Below are 22,780 nucleotides of genomic sequence, written 5' to 3' on the forward strand. Positions count from 1 at the left end.
ATCATTAATATTTTCAGTACTTTCTAAATGATTTTTAATTTATTATTATTTTATTTATTTATTTATTTATTTTTGGTCTTTTTAGGGCCACACCCACAGTATATGGACGTTCCTGGGCTAGGGGTTGAATTGGAGCTGTAGCTGCTGGCCTACGCCACAGCCATAGCAGTGGGGATGCAAGCCACATTTGTCACCTACACTACAGCTCACAGCAATGCAGAATCCTCAACCCACTGAGTGGGGTCAGGGATTGAACCAGAGTCCTCATGGATACCAGTCAGGTTCGTTACCTGGTACTCTGAATTTATTTTTTATTTTTTGTCTTTTTGCCATTTCTTGGGCCGCTCCCACGGCATGTGGAGGTTCCCAGGCTAGGGGTCTAATTGGAGCTGTAGCCGCTGGCCTACACCAGAGCCACAGCAACTCGGGATCCGAGCTGCCTCTGTGACCTACATCACGGCTCACAGCAACACCAGATCCTTAACCCACTGAGCAAGGCCAGGGATCAAACCTGCAACTTCATGGTTTCTAGTCGGATTCGTTAACCACTGAGCCACGACAGGAACTCCCTCTGACTTTATTTTTTTTAATTATTTTATTATTAAAGTGTAGTTTATTTATAATGTTGTACCAATTTCTGCTGTACAGCAAAGTGACTCAGTCATACATATATACATACATTCTTTTTTTATATTCTTTTCCATCATAGTCTAATCCTGGAAATCAGATATGGTTCCCCATGCTATACAGTAGGACCTTGTTGTTTATTCATTCCAAATATAACAGTTTGTATCTACTGTTAGAGTAACTCCAGACTCCCAGACCATCCCATTCCCTCCCTCCTCCCCCTTGGCAACCATGGGTCTGTTCTCTATGATAATTATTGACTATATTCCCCACCCTGGACATTTCATACCTGTGACTCACTTACTTTTCAACTGGAAATACCTCCTAATCTCTTTCACCTCCTTAATCTCTTCCCCACCCCATACCCCTCCCTGCTGGCAACCACCTATTTCTTCTCTGTTATCTATGATACTGTTTCTGTTTTGTTACATTGCAAAGGGCACTGTTACATTCTTTTTATGACTGAGTAATATTTCACTGTGCATATGTTTATCATATCTTCTTTATCCTTTCATCTATTGAAGTGCCCTTAGGTTGTTCCTATATTGTAGCTCTTATAAATAATTCTGCAATGAATGTTAAGAGTGTATACGTCTTTTTTTTTTTTAATTAGAATTTTCATTTTTCTCAGATAAATACCCAGCAATTGAACTGCTGGATCATATGGTAGTTCTATTTGTAATTTCTTGAGAAATCTCCATACTCTTTTCCATGTGGTTGCACCAGCTTACTTTCCCTTCAACAGTGCCCTTTTCCTCACCTCCTCACCAACACTTGATATTTGTTATCTTTTTGATAAAAGCCATTCTAACAGGTAGGAAGGGATATCTCATTGTGGTTTTGATTTGTATTTCCCCTGTGATTAATGATGTTGAGCATCTTTTTATGTGCCTGTAAAGCTGAAAGCATTTCCTCTAAGATCAGGAACAAGATAAGGATGCCCACCCTTGCCACTTTTATTCAACTCAGTGTTGGAAGTCCTAGCCACAGCAATCAGAGAACAAAGAGAAATAAAAGGAATCCAAACTGGGAAGAAAGAAATAAGACTGTCCCTGTTTGCAAGTGACATGATACCATACACAGAAAATCCTAAAGATACCACAACAAAATTATTAGAACGTATTAATGAGTTTGGTAAAGTTGCAGCATATAAAATTAATGTATAGAAACCTGTTCATTTCTATACACTAACAATGAACTATAAGAAGAGAAATTAAGAAAACAATCCTATTTACAATCATATCAAAAAGAATAAAATACCTAGGACCAAATCTGACTAAGGAGGTAAAAAATCTGTACAAGAAACTCAAGACACTGATGAAGGTGACACAAACAGATGGAAAGATATACCATGCTCATGGATTAGAATTAATATCATTAAGATGACCATACTACTCAAGGAAATCTACAGATTCAATGCAATCCTAACAAAATACCAATGGCATTTTTCACAGAACTAGAACAAATAATTCCAAGATATGTATAGCCAAAGCATGAATAGCCAAAACAATCTTGAGAACAAAAGAAAACCTGGTGGCATCGGAGTTCCTGTTGTGGCTCAGAGGAAATGAATCTGAGAAGCATCCAGGAGGATACAGGTTCTATCCCTGGCATTGCTCAGTGGGTTAAGGATCCGGCATTGCCATGAACTGTGGTATAGGTTGCACACACAGCTCAGATATACATTGGCTGTGGTGTAGGCCAGCAGCTACAGCTCCGATTTGACCCCTAGCCTGGGAACCTCCATATGCCATGGGTGTGGCCCTAAAAGAACAAAACAAACAAACAAACAAAAAACCCAAAAACAAACAAAAAAAACAAAAAACCTGAAGGTATCATGCTGATTTCAAACTATACTACAAAGCTACAGTCATCATAACAGCATAATATTGGCTCTAAAACAGACACATAGATCAATGGAACAGAAGAGAGGCCCAGAAATGAACCCACACTTATATGGGTAATTAACCTATGACAAAAGAGGCAAGACTATATAACTGGGGAAAAGACAGTCTCTTCAGTAAGCGGTGTTGAGAAAACTGGATAGCTACATACAAAGGAACCAAACTGGACTACATTTTCAACCATACAAAAAATAAAATATACAACCTGAAACTACAAAACTTCCAGAAGAAAAACAGGTAGTATGTTCTTTGACATTGGTCTCAGTAATTTTTTTTTTTTTTTTTTGCTTTTTAGCACCACACCTGTGGCATATGGAAGTTCCCAGGCTAGGGGTCTAATCGGAGCTACAGCTGCCAGCCTACACCACAGCCACAGCAACACAGGATCCAAGCTGCATCTGTGACCTACACCACAGCTCATGGCACCACCAGATCGTTAATCCACTGAGCAAGGCCAGGGATCAAATCCACAACCTCATGGTTCAGTCAGATTTGTTAACCAGTAATATTTTTTGACTAAGTTCTAAAAATCCTTGTTCATAGTAATGTAAATATCTACCTGATTTAATAAAAATTGTAATATGGCTATACTGGGGTAGCACAAGACAGGGGTGTGGTGGTAAAAGAGACCTAAGTCTTCATCTTCTATGTGGAAAGTAAGCAAATACTTTAATAAATCAAAATGCAGGAAACATGTGATTTAGGAGTTGCTGTTGTGGCTCAGCAGGTAAAGAACCTGACATAGTGCCCATGAAGATGAGGGTTCAATCCCCGACCTTGCTAAGTGGGTTAGGGACCTGGCATTGCTGCAAGCTTCAGCGAAGGTCAAGAGGCAACTCAGATGTGGTGCTGAGTGGCTTTGGTGTCGGCCAGCAGCTGCAGATCCAATTTAATCCCTGGCCCAGGAACTCCCATATGCTGCAGGAGTGGCTATAAAAAGGAAAACAAAACAAAACAAAACATGATTTAGAAAATATCAGAGGAAACAAAAAGGTTGAAATAGGTGACAATGGGGACTGGAACTGGGGCAGGAATGGAAGGACTTCTTTTAAACATCATAATCCTTTAATATTTGACTTTTAAAAGTCATATACAACTTAAACAAAGTTAGAATTATTCTGAAAAATAAGCCTGAATGTGAACCTTACTAATTAAAACAGAACAGTACTGGTACCAGAACCACAGAGCGGTGGAACAAATGAAAAAGAAATCTATCTACAAAGCGATTAAAAAATATAAAAGAATATAGTATATTATCAGCATATTAATTTCCTATAGGTGTTGTTAACAAATTAACAAAAACTTTGTGGCTCAAAACAATATAAATGTATTATCTCATGGTTCTGGAGGCCAGAAGTCTGAAATCGAGGTAATACCAAGGCTTCCCTTATGGGAGGCTCTAAGGAAAACACTTTCTTCCCTCTTCCAGCTTCTGATGGCTGCTGGCAATCCTTGGCAACAGCAACATAACTCCCATCTCTGCCTCTGTCTTTACATCACCTTCTCCTCCGTGTATGTGTTTAACCTCCCTCTGTCTCTCTCAAAAATAAGTATACTTATGATGGCACTAAAGACCCTCCCAGGTAATCCAGGTAATCTCAAGATCCTTAATCATGGAAGTTCCCGTTATGGCTCAGTGAGGATGCAGGTTCGATCCCTGGTCTCACTCAGTAGGTAGATGATCCAGCGTTGCTGTGAGCTGTGGTGTAGGCATAGCAGCTGTAGTTCTAATTCAACCCGTAGCCTGGGAACATGCATATGCTGCAGGTGTGGCCCTAAAAGGCAAAAAAAAAAAAAAAAAAAAAGGAGAGCTCTTTAATCACATCTCCAAAAATTTTACCATATGAGGTAACACACTCAGAGACCAGGAATTAGGACCTGTTACCTTTTGGGGTCACATTCAGCACACTACAATGCATACAGTATTTCAAATGGAAAGTAGGAAAGGGATATATTTTTCAATAAATATTATTGGGTCAGTTAATCATCTATTTGGAAAAATATGTTTGATTCTTAGTCAATGTTAAGTAAGGGTCAAAATTTAAATGTTAAAACATTGTAACAATGACATGCGGAAATATAGATGGATATTTTACAAGTTTGGAGTCAGAAGCCTTCCTAAGGTGGAACCAGCCACGGAAATCATGTAGAACATCATAAAAAATTCTAATTTATATAACAAAATGGACCGTATACAAATTCAGAAAAGAGGAGTTCCTGGCATGGCTCAGCGATTAACGGATCTGACTAGTATCCATGAGGACTCAGGTTCAATCCCTGGTCTCGCTTAGTGGCTTAAGGATCTGGTGTTGCTGTGGCTGTGGTGTAGGTCAGCAGCCACAGCTCCGACTGGACTCCTAGCCTGGGAACCTCCATATATTGTGGGCACACACCCCCAAAAAAATTTCAGAAAAGGAATAACTGGGTAAAGTAAGATATAAAGAAGAAAAAGTTAATATTTTTAAATTAGAGAACTCATAACTCAATAGTGAAAATACAAACTCTCTAATTAAAAAATAAGGATGGGAGTTCCCTGTTGGCATACTGGGTTAAAGATTCAGTGTTGTCACTGCTATGGATTGGGTTGTGTTCAGTCCTTTGCCTAGGTACTTCCACATGCTATTGGCAAAGCCAAAAAAAAAAAAGAATGAAATTAGAATAGGCAATTCACAAAAGAATTCTGTAAGTCCAATGAATGCACAGAAGCACAGAAGTGTTATTTAATTACTCTTATAACTAAAGCACAATTGAAAGAAAAATATGTTTATCCCTTAGATGAGCAATGATTTAAAAGCTTAACGGCTTCTGGAAAAGATGAGGGAATGAGTGCATGTTTCCATAATTCCTTTCCCTGATCAAAATATTACCAAAATCAGAGAAGGAAACTCCTGCAAAATTGCCACATTTCAATCAGGTTCTTGTTTTGATGTTGAGTTGTATGAGCTGTTTCTATATTTTATATATTAATACCTTAACAGCCATGTCGGTAGCAATATTTTCTCCTATTCAGTAGGTTGTCGTCATTTTTTTTTTCTTTTTCAGCCACACTCACAGCAAATGGAAGTTCCCAGGCCAGGGATCAAATCTGATCCACAGCTTTGACCTACACATGTGCTGTGACAACACCAGGTCCTTTAACCCACTGCACCCGGCCGGGGACTGAACCCTTACCTCCACAGTGACCTAAGCTGCTGCAGTCAGATCCTTAACCCACTGCACCACAGGGGGGGCTCTGAGTGAAGATGTGTACAAAAGGGAACTCTTGTATACTGCTGGTAAGAATATAAATTGGTGTAGTCACTGTGGAAAACACTATGTCAGTTTCTCAAAAAACTGCAAACAGAATTTGACCCAGCAATTCCACTCCTGCATACATCCAAAAAAACCCAAAAACTCTAATTCAAAAAGAGACAGGTACCCCAATGTTCACAGCAGCATTATTTACAACTACCAAGATGTGGAAGCCTAAGTGTCCATCAATAGGTGAATGGATAAATAAAATGTAATATATATATATGTGTGTATATATATATACATATATACATATAATGGAATATTACTCTGCCAAAAACAATGAAATTTTGCCATGTGCATCTACATGGATGGATTTGTAGGGTATTAGGCTAAGCAAAATAAGTTAGAGGGAGACAAATGCTATATGATATCACTTACAAGTGGAATAAAAAATTTTTAAATGAGGAGTTCCCACTGTGGTGCAGCAGTTTAAGGATCTGGCATTGTCTCTGTGACTGCTCAGATTCAGTCCCCAGCCCAGTGCAGTAGTTCACAGCTGTGGCTTGGATTTAGTCTCTGCCCCAGGATCTTCCATATGCTGTGAGTACGTCCAAAAAATAAATAAATAAATAAATAAATAAATAAATCAGTGCATAAATCTAGAAAATGAGTGAATATAATAGAAAGGGAAGAAACTCACAGACATGGAAAACAAAGTAATGGTTACCAAAGGGGACAGAGGAGGGGGGCAATATATGGGTAGGAGATTAAGAGGTACAAACTGTTATAAACAAAATAAATAAGCTACAAGAATAGCTTGTAAACACAGGGAATGTAGCCAATATTTTCAAGTAACCATAAATAGAGTATAACCTTTAAAAACTGTGAATCATGGAGTTCCCGTTGTGGCTCAGTGGTTGACGAATCTGACTAGGAACCACGTGGTTGCGGGTTCAATCCCTGGCCTTGCTCAGTGGGTTGGGGCTCCAGCGTTGCTGTGAGCTGTGGTGTAGGTTGCAGATGCGGCTCGGATCCTGCGTTGCTGTGGCTCTGGTGTAGGCCGGTGGGCTACAACTCTGATTGGACCCCTAGCCTGGGAACCTCCATGTGCTGCAGGAGCGGCCCTAGAAAAGACAAAAAAAAAAAAAAAAAAAAAAAAAAGACAAAAAAAAATTGTGAATCATTATTTTGTACACTTGTAACTTACAGAATATTGTACCTCAACTATACTGAATACATACATACATACATACATACATACATACATAAAATCCCACCATTTATTATAGCAGGTCTTTAATGGGAAAAAAATGCCACACCTTACAGCACTGATACCAATGAATAAATGTCAGATACAGTGAATTTTTTTTAGCACCATATCCGCAGCATATAGAGGTTCCCAGGCTAGGGGTCAACTGGAGCTGTAGCTGCTGGCCTACACCACAGCCACAGCAACGCCAGATCCAAGCTGCCATCTGTGACCTACCACAGCTCGCAGCAACACCGGATCCTTAACCCACTGAGCAAGATCAGGGATTGAACCTGAGTCCTTAGGGATGCAAGTTGGGTTCATTAACCACTGAGCCATGACGGGAACTCCCAGGATACAGTGAAGTTTGCATCATATTTAAAGAGGATGTCCAAATCTGACATGCATCTTCTAATCTGCATCTTCTAATCTGAAGCTGATTTGGCTTTGGCAAATTGAGTGGGTCCTAAAGAACAATTCTTTTGTTTTGTTTTGTTGTTGGTTTTTGTTTTTGTTTTTGTCTTTTTAGAGCTGCACCCATGGCCTCTGGAGGTTCTCAGGCTAGGGGTTGAATTGGAGCTGTAGTTGCCAGCCTACACCACAGCTCACAGCAGCACCAGATCCTTAACCCACTAAGCAAGGCCAGGGATCGAACCTGCGTCCTCATGGATGCCAGTCAGATTTGTTTCTGCTGAGCCACGATGGGAACTCCCTGAAGAGCAATTCTAATATTAATAACTAACTTGAAAACATGTGTCTGTAAAGTCATAGCAGCCAGACTTAAGGAAGAAATAGCTTACTTGCTACCTACCTCCCTATGTCACAGGCTAGCAAAGAAGACTACTGAAGAAGAGAGATCATTATGTTTAAGGTAGTGAATGCTTCTTTTAAGCTCTTCTGGTTTCTATGAGGAGAAATGTTCCATAAATATTCCCAGCTTCTTGCTCCTTCTCTCCTGGAGTGAGAAACCTGACTAGTGAATTAACGATTGGTTCACTTTTCTTGACTGGACAGAGCTATTTTAGCAAAAGTAATAAAATATCCTTTTTTAACCTCTTATCCACCACTTGTGATAACTGTGGGACAAGAGTCTTAGATAAGTGTGCCTCTTATGGAGACCCAAACATTCCCTTGAGTGGGTTATTCCATGTCTGGACTAGGGGACAGAAGTATTAAAGGACCATTGAAAAGAAAATTACAGGCTACTATCACAGATGAATACAGATGCAAAAATCCTCAACAAAATACTAAACAACTGAATCCTACAATATATGAAAAGGATCATATACCATGATCAAGTGGAATTCATCCCAGGGATGCAATTGATTTTTTTAAATCAATCAGTAAATTAATAAATTGAAGAATAAAAACCATATGATCATCTCAATAGAGGTAGAAAAAGCTTTTGACAAAATTTAACATCCACTTTTGATAAAAACTCTCCAGAAAGTAGGCATAGAGGGAACCTAACTCAACATAATAAAGGCTGTATATGACTAAGTCACAGGTAACATCATTCTCAATGGTGAAAAGCTGAAAGAATTTCTGCTAAGATTAAGAACAAGATAAGGATGTCCACTCTTACCACTTTTATTCACTGTAGTTTTAGAAGTCCTAGCCATCCTAGTATCCATGAGGATGTGGGTTCAATCCCTGGTCCTGCTCCGTGGGTTAAGGATCTGGCCTTGCTGTGAGCTGTGGGTGTAGGTCACAGATGTGGCTCAGATATTGCATTGCTGTGGCTGTGGTGTAGGCAGCAGCTGCAGCTCCCATTCAACCCCTAGTCGGGGAACTTTCATATGCCACGGGGGGGCCCTAAAAAATAAATAAATAAAAATATAAATAAATAAATATAAATATAAAAATATAAATAAATAAATAAAAAGTAAAAAAGCTGAAAATTGAAACTGTTCTTCAGGTTCCAGGGAAAACTCACAGGGAATGATCAAGAATAAGAAATGTTATGGGGGAGTTCCTGTCATGGCTCAGCAGTTAATGAATCTGGCTAGCATCCATGAGGTCACAGGTTCAATCCCTGGCCTCGTTCAGTGGATTAAAGGATTCGTTTTTGCTGTGAGCTGTGGTGTAGGTCGCAGGTGCAGCCCAGATCCTGCGTTGCTGTGGCTGTGGTGCAGACCAACGGCTACAGCTCTGATTAGTCCCCCAGCCTGGGAACCTCCACAGGCCACTAGTGTGGCCATTAAAGGAAAAAAAATTGCTATGGAATATTTCTGAATTTTAAGGGTAAAGAAAGAATGCCATTAGCATCTATACAGAAAAAACAGGGCCACCTACATATTAAATAATTTATCCTGGCCTCAGGCATCTCCTCAGCAACATTAGATAATGGATAAAAGTGAGGAATTTGCATAGTGATAAGGGAAAAAGAATATGACCTGGAATTTTCTACTTAGCTGGAATATAATTTTAATGAATATATAACATTCCATTTGTATAGATTATATAGTATAATCTATTAAACTAGTATATTACTCATGTATATTTGCACAGTACTTTTTTCTTTTTGGTCTTTTTTGCAATTTCTTGGGCCGCTCCCGTGGCATATGGAGGTTCCCAGGCTAGGGGTCCAATCAGAGCTGTAGCCGCCAGCCTACACCAGTGCCACAGCAACGGGGGATCTGAGCCACATCTGCGATCTACACCACAGCTCTCAGCAACGCTGGATTCTCAACCCACTGAGCAAGGCATGGATCGAACCCGCAACCTCATGGTTCCTAGTCAGATTCGTAACTACTGAGCCACGACAGAAACTCCACTAGTATGTTACTCATGTATATTTGGATTGTTTCTGAAATTTTATTATTTTAAAACATGCTGCAATTAACAAACATATATGTATTATTTTCAAAAAGTACAGGCATTTGAAATTATTTTCTTTTTGCTAAATTGTACCAGTTTTTATGCCCAGTACCAGTAATTTAGGAAGGTTTATGTTTACTGCACTCATCAGTTTTCTGACCTTTGCCAACCTTATAGATATAAAAATTTTTTTGGTAAAGTAATAAAGTGCAATTATTATATTTCATCAGTTGAAGACATCATCATTCTAAAGGTGCAGTATTATTTTACGTACCTCTATGTACAAAAAAGAGCTTCAAAGTAAACTATCAAATCTTAAATGTCATATACATTAAAAGTTAAGATTACAGGAGTTCCCATCGTGGCGCAGTGGTTAACGAATCCAACTAGGAACCATGAGGTTGCGGGTTCGATCCCTGGCCTTGCTCAGTGGGTCAAGGCTCTGGCGTTGCCGTGAGCTGTGGTGTAGGTCGCAGACGTGGCTCGGATCCTGCGTTGCTGTGGCTCTGGCGTAGGCTGGCAGCTACAGCTCCGATTCGACCCCTACCTAGCCCGGGAACCTCCATATGCCGCAGGAGCGGCCCAGGAAATGCGAAAAGACAAAAAAAAAAAAAAAAAAGTTAAGATTACAGAAATGATTTCAAGAGGTGTGAAAATATGAACAGGTGCATCTTAGAATCAACAAATTAGGTATTTGAGTCAGGCTGAGTGTCTAGAAAGTTTTTTTTTAAGATACACAAAAATAAGAAATACAGTACTCATAAATCCCTCTTAAGATACAACAACAAAACAAAAATTATTTGAAGCCACAATCCATACAACTAAAATATATTTAAAAATCAAGAATTTATAAAACGTAAATGGTGAAATGGGTTAGCAGCAAGCATTTAAGTCCAATCTAAATGTGATTATAACAAACAAAACAAAAGTTAACTTTTATGACTTTTTTTTTTCTTTTTAGGGCTGCACCCACAGCATACGGAGGTTCCCAGACTAGGGGTCCAATTCGAGCTGTAGCCACCAGCCTACACCACGGCCACAGCAACTCGGGATCCGAGCTACGTCTGAGACCTACACCACAGTTCATAGCAATGCCAGATCCTCAACCCACTGAGCGAGGCCAGGGATCAAACCCCCAACCTTGTGGTTCCTAGTCAGATTCGTCGACCACTAAGCCATGACAGGAGCTCCATCACTCTTTAAATAATAGGTACAGAATGTAAAAATAAGAAAAATTTGATAAATATCATCTGTGAAAAAACTCTAGAACTACTATTAAGCTGTTAGTAAGGAAAATACGAAAATTTTTCATGATAAAAAGCACTTGACAAAATTTAAAACCCATTCTTGATATTTTAAAAAGAAATCCTTCATGTTCGTTCCTGTGTGGCAAAGTGTTTATTAAGGATCCAGTTTTGGAGTTCCTGTCGTGGTGCAGTGGTTAACGAATCCGACTAGGAACTGTGAGCTTGTGGGTATGTATGATTCCTGGCTTTGTTCAGTGGGTTAACGATCCAGCGTTGCCGTGAGCTATGCTGTAGGCTGCAGATGGGGCTTGGATCCCGCATTGCTGTGGCTGTGGTGTAGGCCGGTGGCTACAGCTCTGATTGGACCCCTAGCCTGGGAACCTCCATGTGCCACGGGAGTGGCCCAAGAAATGGCAAAAAGACAAAAACAAAAAAAAAAAGGATCCCGTTTTGCTGCATCTGGATCCCTGGTCTGGGAACTTTCACGTGTCATGAATGTGGGGAGAAAAAAAAAAATCCTTCAATGAAACAGGAATATGTGGCTTCTGCCTTAATAGGGGGCACACACACTCACGCCCACACAAATACAACATAATGCTTAATGGTAAAACACCAAGAGCACTCTCATTAAAGTGAGGAACAATACCAACGAAGGCCACCGTTACTCTCTTATTCAGCATCGTCCTATAAAATCTAATCAATAGAATGAGACTAAAAAAAGAAATATGGGATTAATATAATTTCACACATGATGTGACTGAATAACCGAAACACCTAAGGCAATAAGACCTTTGAAGAATGTAGCTGGTTATAAAATTAATAGATGAAATTAAGCAGTTTCCAGAGTTCCATGGCAGCTTAGGGATCTGGCATTGTCACTGCAGAGGCTTGGGTTGCTGCTGTGGTACAGATTTAATCCCTGACCTAGGAATTTCCACATGCCACAGGCACAGCCAAAAAAATATTAAAAAATAAAATAGAATTTAGCAGTTTTCCTATTGATTTCCCAAATTTAATTAGAAAAAATAATGCAAGAAAAAAATTCATCTCTATTAAAATTCCTCGGAGTAACCTGAATATGAATAACTTATATGAAGAAAACTAAAAGCACTACTAATATAGAAAATCACCTTTAAAAAGAAGAGACACATCTTGTTTTTGGATAGGAAGACTCAATAAAAGGTCATTTGTCTCTAATCTGTGCACTCAATGTAATATCAATTATTTATCAAGAGGTTATATTTCTTTTTAAAAAGACAAAGTAAGTCAAAAGTTCATTGTAGAAAAAAATCTAAGAATAACTAGAAAAAATGTGAAAAATAGGAGTAATTGATATTTAAGCAATATTAAGTGAATCAGTAATGCACTGGTATTCCATTTCCACTTCAGAAAGTTGCAAGAGAACATCACTCCCATCCTAACAATGAGAATAAATTAAATAACCTACAAAATTATGGGTTAAAAAGCTGAGGATGAAAAAAAAACTAGTGAACTAAAATCCAGAATCTCATTCTATTGTTTAGCATTTATAGAACAATGCTGAATAATAGAATAATGGTGGCCTTCCGTGGGCTTCAGCAGAACAGTAGGAAGAAGAGGAAGCTGCTTGACATTAAAAAAAAAAAAACAAAAAAAAAACAAGCAAACTACATCTTTAAGCCCTGAAAAAGTTGGCCAAGCATTCTACATCCATGACAATATCCTTCAAAAATGATAGCAGAATAAAATTTCAGACAGATAAGAGCTGAAAGAATTTATCCTGGGCAAGACCTGCACTACATAAAATTCTAAACATTCTTTATGGTGAAGGGAAATGATAACATACAGAAACTCAGTTCCATAGAAAGCAAGAGAGAAATCAAAGGGTAAAAATATATTGATAAATACAAAAGAATTTTCAAAAACTACCCATTTACACTGCATCTTTAAATTTCACTAAAAGGTGATTATTTAAAATTAAAATAATAAAAACATGGAACATATATAGAAGTAAAATATGTAACAGCACAAAAGATAAGATGGTAACTAGAAGTATAGATTGTAAACTCATACATTGTTCATGAAGTACTAGAATATATTTGAAAAACAGGCTGTTATAAATTCAAGATGCATACTGTAATCTCTAGCACAATCACTAAAAAAACACAAAGAGGTAAAACAAAAAGTCAAGAGAGGAGAATAAGTAGAATATAAAACTCACTTTACCAAAAAGAAGGCAGGAAAGAAGACCAAAGAGTAAGTGGAGAATTACAAAAAACAAAACGCCAGGAGTTCCCTAGCGTGGGAACCTCCACAAGCCGCGGGTTCCGCCCAGAAAAAAAACAAAACCAAAAACAAAACACACAACAAAGAAGGAAGTTCCCATCATGGCACAGGGGAAACAAATCCAACTAGGACCCATAAGGTTGTGGGTTCGATCCCTGGCCTCACTTAATGGGTTAAGGATCTGGCATTGCTGTGACCTGTGGTGTAGGTCACACATGTAGCTCAGATCTTGTGTTGCTGTGGTTGTGGCATAGGCTGGAGCTGGAGCTCTGATTAGATTCCTGGCCTGGGAACTCCATCTGTCACAGGTGTGGCCCTAAAAAGGCAAAAGACAGAAGACAGAAGACAAAAAACAAAAGCAAAACAAAACAAAACAAAAAAACCCACCAAAGAGGACTGAAGAGTAAATGGAAAAACAGAAAAAGAACACCAATATGCCTGATCGAAAAACAGAAAACAATTACAAAAACATAAGTGCATGCTATAACACTATTAAAAGGCATAAATTGTAAGAAGAGACAAACAAGTAGTACAACCCAAATTAAATATAAAATACACAAATGAGATAAAAAGGATACAAAAGATATGAAGCAATCATTAGGCTTATGTTAATGTCAGACAAAACAGGCATCCAGGTAAAAAGTATTTTCAGAATAAGATGAGCATTTCATAATAATAAAAGGGTCAATTTATCAAAAGACAGAGCAATTTTTTTTTTTTTTTTTTTTTTTGCTTTTGCTTTTTTATGGCCACACCTGTGGCATATGGAAGTTCCCAGGCTAGGGGTTGAATTAGAGCTACAGCTTTGGCCTACACCACAGCCACAGCAACGAGGGACCTGAGCTGTGTCTGTGACCTACAACACAGCTCACGGAAACACTGGATCCCCAACCCACTGAGCAAGGCCAGGGATTGAACCCGAATCCTCATGGATACTAGTCAGATTCATTTCCATTGCACCACCGTGGGAACTCCCAAATGAAAGAGCAATCTTAAATGTTTGCGTGACTAATAGCAAAGTCACAAAATGAGCTGACAGAACTGAAGACAGAAATAGACAAATCTAAAATCATAATTAGAGACTTAACACTACCCCCACCCAGAGTAACTGACTGAATAAGGAGACATAAACAAATGTGAAGATTTAAAAGGTTTGAGCAACGCTCTCAACCAACTTGACGTGACATTTATAGACCATTCCACCACTACCACCACCAGCTCAATATACATTTCCCCCACCAAAAGTAATTGGAATATTCACCAAAATGGACCCTATCCTAGGCAGAAAAATAAATAAATAAATAAATTTTAAAAACCCACCAAAACCTCAATAAATTTAAAGATTTATAGAGTATTTCTCTGACCCCAACAACATTAATTTAGAAACCAAGAGCAATGATCTACCTAAAAAAAAATCCCCAAATATCTGGAACTAAAATAAGTGTAAATAAATAATGGATCAAAGAATTACAGTGAAACTTTAAAATATTTTAAACTAAATTATAATGAAAACACCCAAAGCTGTGGGATACAGTTGAACCATGCTAAGAAAACTTTTGTCTTTTTTTTTTTTCCGCTTTTTAGGACCACACTTGAAGCATATGGAGGTTCTCAGGCTAGGGGTCGAATCAGAGCTACAGCTGCCAGCCTACATCACAGTTCACAACAACGCTGGATCCTTAACCCACTGAGCGATGCCAGGGATCAAATCCGAAATCTCATGGTTCCTAATTGGATTAGTTTACACTGAGCCACAATGGGAACTTCAAGAAGAAAACTTTTAGCTTTAAATGCCTACATGAAAGGAAAAAAGATACAAAATCAATTATTTATGCTTCCATTTTAAGACGTTAGAAAAAGTGTAGCAAATCCAAAATAGAAGAAATAAAATAATAAAAATAAGAGCAGAAATCAGTAAAACAGAAAACAAGCAAATGGAGAAAATCAACAGTCAAAAGCTGGTTCATTTGAAGACTGATCAAGAAAAAAAGAAATAAAAATATAAATGAGCAATATATGGTGGGCAGGAAGAGAATAGGTGCAGCAGAAAAGGAACCTCAGCTTTACTGGAAATGTTATTTTTATTTAAAAAATATTTGAAAGAAATATGACAATATTAACACAATATTAGTTGTTAATGTTGCCTGTTGTAAAAGTATGTATTGTGGTTCTTTAGCTTTTGGCTTTTTAAAAATCTTAACTATATCCACACAAGAAAAAAATTTAAAAACGTAAAATGTTATTTGCAAATGAGTTAACAGTGTCACAATAATGAGGTATATAGAAGGTGAATATTGGATGCCGGCAGAAATTTGAAAAGTCTGACTTCAGAAAAAAGGAAAAACCTAACAGATGAATGAAAAACCAACACAATGGAAAAAGGTAACATGTCATATTATTAAATAATGAAAGCCAGTTCACATAATGAAATCTTTCCAGTTATAGACATACTGAAAAGTCTTTCACATATTCCATCTGTTGTTGCTAAAGGCAGAGTACTGAGAAAGGTAAACCATAAAAGAAAAGAAAAAAAATTAAATATAGTATGTACCACACAATAAAATAACAAAGCATGCTAGTATAGTAGAACAAAATAATATTGCTTTATATCTGATAGTTAATATTTTGAGATTTGGTCCTAGTTCAGTATTGGTATAAATTTTGCTATATTGTTTTATACTAGATATTTCTAATAAAAATGTGGCTTCCTAGTTTTTCCACCAGTTTCATGTCTGCAGACTGCACTTTTGGACTGGCTGATCTGAGCAACCATCTAACGACAATTACTGGCAATTAGAATAATGTCTTGCACGTTTCAATGTCAATATGCACATCATTCTGCACTATTAAACAGAAATTTCAAAGGACACTGGATGTTAGGCACAGACAACGAATATAATATGATTAAATATATACATACCATTGGTTGCTTATTTGGTCAATAAATGAATAAACAACTCCTACTAAAGGATGAGGCACCTGTGGCTGGCTACTCCATCAATATTGATGTGAAGATGATTAGAGTACTATCACTTTACAGTATGTTGCCTGAGTCAGAACCAATTAAATTAATACATAAATACTTAGAGAAAACCCAAAACCATGGGTAAACGTTATCTTCCCAATAGGCTTTTTCACAGCGACTCATAGTTTAGGAGAGCTTTTAAGTTCTATGTATCAAGATCTATTACATGAAAAACAATCCCACCCCCTCTACTGGCAAATCCACGGCATCGCGGGTTAGTTGCCAGAATGGAGGGATTTTTTCCCCTCTCCATCTTTCTCAGAGTATCAGGTATCTCACCGCTGACAGCATTTGGGCATCTGACCAGGTGAGCTGAGTTTCCACGAGGCGGATGGGTGCCTGGGGCTGGGATAAAGGCCTCAGGCTTCTAGATTTGAGCGCTGAACCCTTCGGGAGCTCGTGCCTTCCGCAGTTCATCTTAAACCGCACATTTACTTATGTTTTGTTTTTGCCCATCGCTAACCGTTTACTTCCTAAAGAAGACATGCCCGTTACAAAATAATGACATGAAAATAAACACGACGTGAAAAGGAGGTCAGCAAGAAAGCACCGCAGGGCCGAGAGCATCTGCCTCTAATGGAAGTTATCTCCATCTATGAGACAAATCACCCAAACAAGCCTCAGGGCCCTGCGCTCTAGCTAACGGGACGAGCGTGGGTGGATGCTCCCTTGGTCCCGAGGCGACCCAGCCAAGCCAAAAACCACTCCTGGCCCTATCTGCCGATACTAAGCCCAGAGGAGCTCCCATCAGGACCTTGTCTGGGAGGGAGGCCGAAGGGCTCATGCTCCCCGAGGCAACCGAGGAGGCCGGCGAGGCCCCAAGTGCCCTCTTGTGCTCAACTCAGGCACCGCCCGCTGCGTCTCCACCTTGGGGCGTCGCCATAGGAACCAAGGGTTTGGCCTCCGGCCCCGACTGGCCTGGGAGGGCGCGGCCCTCCGCCGCCCTGGAGCGTGGGGGTCAGGGGAGCCGCAGACGCTCACCTCGACGCCCGGCCGGGCCGCGACGCGCCGCTCCTCCTCCGCCTCCGGTCGCGCTGGGCGGCGCAGAGGTCGGTCCAGGGCGCCCGTTCCCACGGCCGCCGCCCGCGAGCCCAGCGCCGCTGCCGCCCGGCCGCTCCCGCAGCTGGTGCCCCTCCGCACCAGAGCGTGGAGGTGTCGGGCTCCCGCTGCGGGAGGCGGGAGATTTAAACCCCGCGGCCGGGCGCGCGCAGAAGCCGCACTTTCCACGGCGCTTCGGCTCTCGCGTAACCCCGCGGGGGCCCGACTTTCGGCTGGTTCTTGAAGAAATTCCGGGACCCTCTCAGTTCCTCCTTTCCCGAATTCCTCTTTACTTAATAAAGCGAAACGACAAACACCACACCCCTCAGAACACCAGGATAAGGTATTGAGTAGGAGACCTTCAAGGCGTGAGAAGTGGAGGGAATTCTCCACTCCTTTTCGGAGCCAGGAGCCCGGATCCCTCCCTCCCCGCGCTTCCTCTGAACCGGCACTGCACCTGTCCGGTGCCACCCCTGCGAGAATGTAAGCTTCTGAGCCCTGGTCATTCCTCAGTCCTCAGGCGTTTCTCAGTACCAGCGTGGGCATACAGAAAACATTCACGTGCTATATATATTAAACTTCTATTGAAAGGTTTAGAGGATTAACAGCTGTTAACAACTGGCCTCAAATACGCACATACATAACTCTTGAAAAATCTTCAAGAGTCAAATGTAAAATTTGTGCTTAAAAACCCCGGGGGGGGGGAGTTCCCATCGTGGCTCAGTGGTTAACGAATCCAAATAGGAACCATGAGGTTGTGGGTTCCATCCCTGGCCTTGCTCAGTGGGTTAAGGATCCGGCGTTGCCGTCAGCTGTGGTGTAGGTCGCAGACGCGGCTTGTATGGGGATGTTGCTGTTCTGGTGTAGCCCTGCGGCTACAGCTCCGATTCCACCCGTAGCCTGAGAACCTCCATATGCCGCAGGAAGCGACCCTAGAAAAGGCAAAAAGACAAAAGACCAAAACAAACAAACAAAACCCACGGGGAAAATTGTAGATAAGGCAAAAGTAAAACTGCTATGGGTGTAAAACGACTTATGTCAAAAGTGCTTTCTTTTTAAAGGTGGCTCAAAAAAATATTATCACCTTTCCTAAAACTACAAAATAGAATTAATTGCAACTGTAGCATATAGGTTAGCAAGGAAAAAAAGCTTACACTTCAGGTAATAACTAAGGTCTGTAAGATCATGAAAGAAAAAAAGATGAGGTGAGAGTCTAGAATATTATAAAGCACTTACCTTAAAAACCGGAAAAAAAAGTAGTTTTAGAATAGGAGAAAGGGTAGGTTATTTATAGTACACACACAGCTAATTGAAACTGAAAATATTAAGATGCCTTTAGACCAGGGATTCTTACGTTGAAATATGTAGCGTTTCAAGGTAAATATATGAAATAGTATGCAGAATTTTGGCCTTTTTTTTTTTTTTAAGGAAAAAATCCTCAGGTTTCCTCATATTCTCTCAAGAGTCCAGATTAAAATGGTAAGAATTCTTATTTGCCAAATATGGTGGTTGCTGTTCTTCCTTGGATCTTTCCTGACTGGCTCAGGCCAAGTTTGGTAGTCCCTCCTGAATGCATACGTCTACTCTCATTCAGCAGCTGCACTGTATTATAAGTATTTATCTAGCTCCATTCTTAGATACTGAGTTCCCCCAAAGTGAAAACTGTATGCATTTCCCTAGCCTTCTCTCTCAGCACAGTGTCTAATGCATACTTGGTTCCAAATCAATGTTTATTCAATGAAAAGAAAGATAGCTAATTGACAAGGGAAGGATACAGTATTCATCCGCTGAGAGAAAAGTTCTCCCCAAAGAACAAATGATTCTAGTATGGTAAACAAGGTGACTTTCAGATTATTAATAGGCACCATAGTAAGTTTCTTGGGATATTTTAGACAGTGCTTTTTCCAACAGGAAGTTTAACTCAGGAGGACATTAAATTAATAGCTTCTTCAGCTCAGTCTGAAGTAGAGAAAGGGCCTCTAAGGAACTTAGAACGAAGTCAGCGTAGTAACTCTGGGGCCAGGCCTGTTTTGTTCACTTAATGAGGGAAAATTACCAAAAGGGATCTCCAAACCTCCATATAATGTAGCATTTACACATAATCACTTTCCTTCACATGTCACTAAGAAAAGGGTGCAAGGAGGGGGCCCAGTATAGGAAAGACGTCAGCAAACAAGTTAGAGCTACTGACATTCCAGGGCAGGTCTCCTTACTCATGGTGGTGGGCTGATGAGCAACCATTTAAAGGGCCTTGTACTACTCCCTTAACAAATGAGGCCGCTGCAGTAGTTAAAATTTAGTGTTTCATAAAAACAATATTTTTTTAGAAAATGAAAGGATTAAACACCACTAAAATACTTTATATGGGAGAACTTAATTTCATTAGTAAGTACAAAGAGGAGTTCCCATTGTAGCTCAAGGGGATAAGGACCTGACATTATCTCTGTGAGGATGCAGGTTTGATCTTTGGCCTTACTCGGTAGATTAAGGTTTTGGCATCGTGGCAAGCTGCAGCGTAGTTTGTAGATGCGGCTCAGATCTGGTGTTGTCGTGGCTGTGGCAGTAGGCCACAGATATAGCTCCGATTTGACTCCTGGCCCAGGAACTTCTGTATACTGCAGGTGTGGCCATAAAAATAAAAAAACAAACAATGAAAAAGAAATACATTTATAGAACTGCTGTTTTATTTCCTATCAACTTATTAACAGACTTATTGTAGTATAAATAGTGTTTTCCTCCATTGTATGCTTCTACAAGCTAACTTAAAGATCGTTACATGGCTTGATGTGTGAAGCTCCACAAATTTGGGATCCCAACCTGGAGTCCTGATTTTCTCAGGGAGCAATGATACAGAGAGCAGTGATCTTTACTTTTATTTTTGCACCAAGCAAACCTCTGGTTAATCTCCCCAATGAAATCTCAATTCATGTTAGAAAACATTAGGAATTCTACCCTTTTGTAGTGTTTTACTTTGAAGGATTAGAGATCTGTTGAACCTGATGTCATGGAGCCTGACATCATGGACATAGCTCCATTTCTTCAAGGTGTTCCACTTGATAATCTGATTTTTATCACGGAAGCCAGAAGCCACAGGTTGGTGGCAGTCACTGAGAGTATGGAGACGATATCTTCCCGGATGCACAAATTACTTATATATGGTGAGGTAAGCATGCTTGCTCTCCCATACTGCATTTTTGCTTATTCAAATAAGGCTAGAATTAGACAGGATTATTGAAATGAATTTTTTAATGTGAAATGTTACAGACATATAAAGAAGTATTTCCTCCCCCTGAAACAACCACTGAACTGTATTTAGTATTAACATAAGTCCCAGGCATATAACTATACACAGAATTGTTTGACGTGACTTTCTATCAGATTATACCTAACAAGATCATTTCTCTGTAGTCTTTATTACTCAGAAGCACATCTCTTACCTCTATCACTAACTGACTATAAACCTTCACACTAGTATTTAACTTGCCTGGGCTGCGGTTTCCTTTAATAGCATGAATAACATGATAATTCAAATGACATGAGTAACAGGATAATTTCTAAAGTTCCTTTTTGCTTATATACAATTCCTATATGAAAATACAGCACATTTACATACTATTCTGCTAATACATTTAGTGATATACTAAAATTAATTTTAAAGGCAAAAACATGCAAAGCTGAACATAACATGGTAATTTGGTACCATAAATGCCTATATATAACCTTTCTTTCATGTGGGTGAAGACATGTTCACACTTTTTCCTTCCATGTATAAAATCATTGTGCACATGACTGAAGAACAGGCAGAATATGCACTGGTTAAGAACTTGAGCTCTAGACTCAGATAAATCCAAATTCAGATTCTTACTCTGCCATTCATGGCTGTATGAAATCTGGTCAAATAACTTTCTAACATATTTGCCTTCTTTAAAACATACATCATTCAGTACCTATGTCAGAGGACTTAACATTATAGTAAGAAAGTTTTCTGCTGTTTTTGTAGATACCACCAGAAAATGATTTACTTCCTCAAAACTGAGAATTGGTGGAACTAATATTGGAACAAAGATAGCCAATCTAATTCTATTAACCGAACTCCCCAAACCCCTTTTCTACTAAGTTGTATTCAAGATAGATTTGGCTTATATAACAAAATAATAATTTACATTATTAATATGGTTATTACTGGAAGTCTGTGGTGGCAAAAATGTCAGTATTAAAATGACTATAAGTTCTTGCTGTTTTTCTACCTGGCAGTTTCTGATTAGCAAAGTTGGATATCAATTGCCTAATGAAACCTGATTCCAATTAGTGGCTTTTTTTTTTTTAAATAAAAAAAGATATTGAGTATCCCTTAACACATGCATAGTCTTAAAGTGTCATATTTTTTCCCTTTTAGGAGCTATGGTAATATATATCAAAGGTTAATATTTCTCATTATAAGCAACTGATTTTTTAAAAGTATAATACATCAAAAGTATTCTTAAAAGACAGATTTCGGTGTTATTATGAGAAACCCCCAGATAGTATGTTTTGCCTTTCATAACTGTTTGTGCAATTATGCGTATTTTATGTCAATTTAAACTTTTATTTGTTCTTTCCCCGTTAATGCTAGCATTCCAATAAATTATTATGCACTGTTGATAACAGTTGCAAAATGGTCACTCTAAACTCAGAGAAGGATATGAAAAAGCAAATATTGGTTATCTACTCAGAAAAGCTATAAAACATTTTATGTAGAATAAAAATCTTAAGTCACTCAAATTTCTACCTTAATAATCTCTAGGTGATCATCACAGCAAGGTTTAATTTTCATAATTTCCAATATAAGATCATTATATCTTAGATAAGACCTAGAAGGCAGCTTTATTTAAGAGGAAAACAAAATGAAACTTCTTAACATATGAAGAAATATTATGCTTTTCTTCCTTCACAGTATTTCTGTGCTATCATTTCTGATGCCTCTGGGCTGCTTTCCCTGCCAAAAATAACCTGCTTCACCATCTTCCCAGCCAATTATCTGCCCAAATCTGGCTCAAACGTCACTCTTCTACATACCTTTCTTGACAGCCAACTTGCTCCACGCAAAGCAAATTGCTCCCTTCTGTTTCCTTTCTACCTTAGGTTTACATTTTTTTTTTTGCATTTAGGACAGTGTTGTAACTTTTAATTAAGCACCTCCCATGTGAGAATGTGATTTTTTTTTTTTTCTTTTTTCTTTTTAGGGCTGCACCTGGTCCATTTTCCTCCATTTTAGATACAGTGGCATATGGAGGTTCCCAGGCTAGGGGTCCAATCAGGAGCTACAGCTGATGGCCTACGCCACAGCCACAGCAAGGCAGGATCTGAACCACATCTACAAGCTACACCACAG

The 22,780-nt window shown here is 39.1% G+C and overlaps 1 protein-coding gene across 7 annotated transcripts in view; it reads right to left on the reverse strand.

The window, feature by feature from the left end:
• ICA1L (islet cell autoantigen 1 like) overlaps positions 1 to 17,507 on the reverse strand; it is an 83,207-nt gene extending 65,700 nt beyond the window's left edge. For 2 of the 7 annotated variants that reach the window (XM_084998426.1, XM_021075560.2), the window contains exon 1: positions 17,353 to 17,507. Coding sequence is in view for 1 of the 7 variants with exons in the window: in XM_021075559.2 (XP_020931218.1) it covers positions 16,651 to 16,670 (20 nt within the window). In the remaining 6 variants the exon portion in view is untranslated. Of the gene's footprint in view, positions 1 to 16,266; positions 16,395 to 16,650 lie in introns of all 7 variants that reach the window. The other 5 variants (XM_084998425.1, XM_021075561.2, XR_014828953.1 and 2 more) reach the window with 5 other exon arrangements.
• Between the last annotated feature and the right edge of the window lie 5,273 nt (positions 17,508 to 22,780).

Source organism: Sus scrofa, chromosome 15 (genome assembly GCF_054392235.1).
Source record: "Sus scrofa isolate SSC_HxYL_T2T_F1_AM1 chromosome 15, Sscrofa_HxYL_maternal_Yorkshire_Landrace_v2.0, whole genome shotgun sequence".
Lineage (NCBI taxonomy): Eukaryota > Metazoa > Chordata > Mammalia > Artiodactyla > Suidae > Sus > Sus scrofa.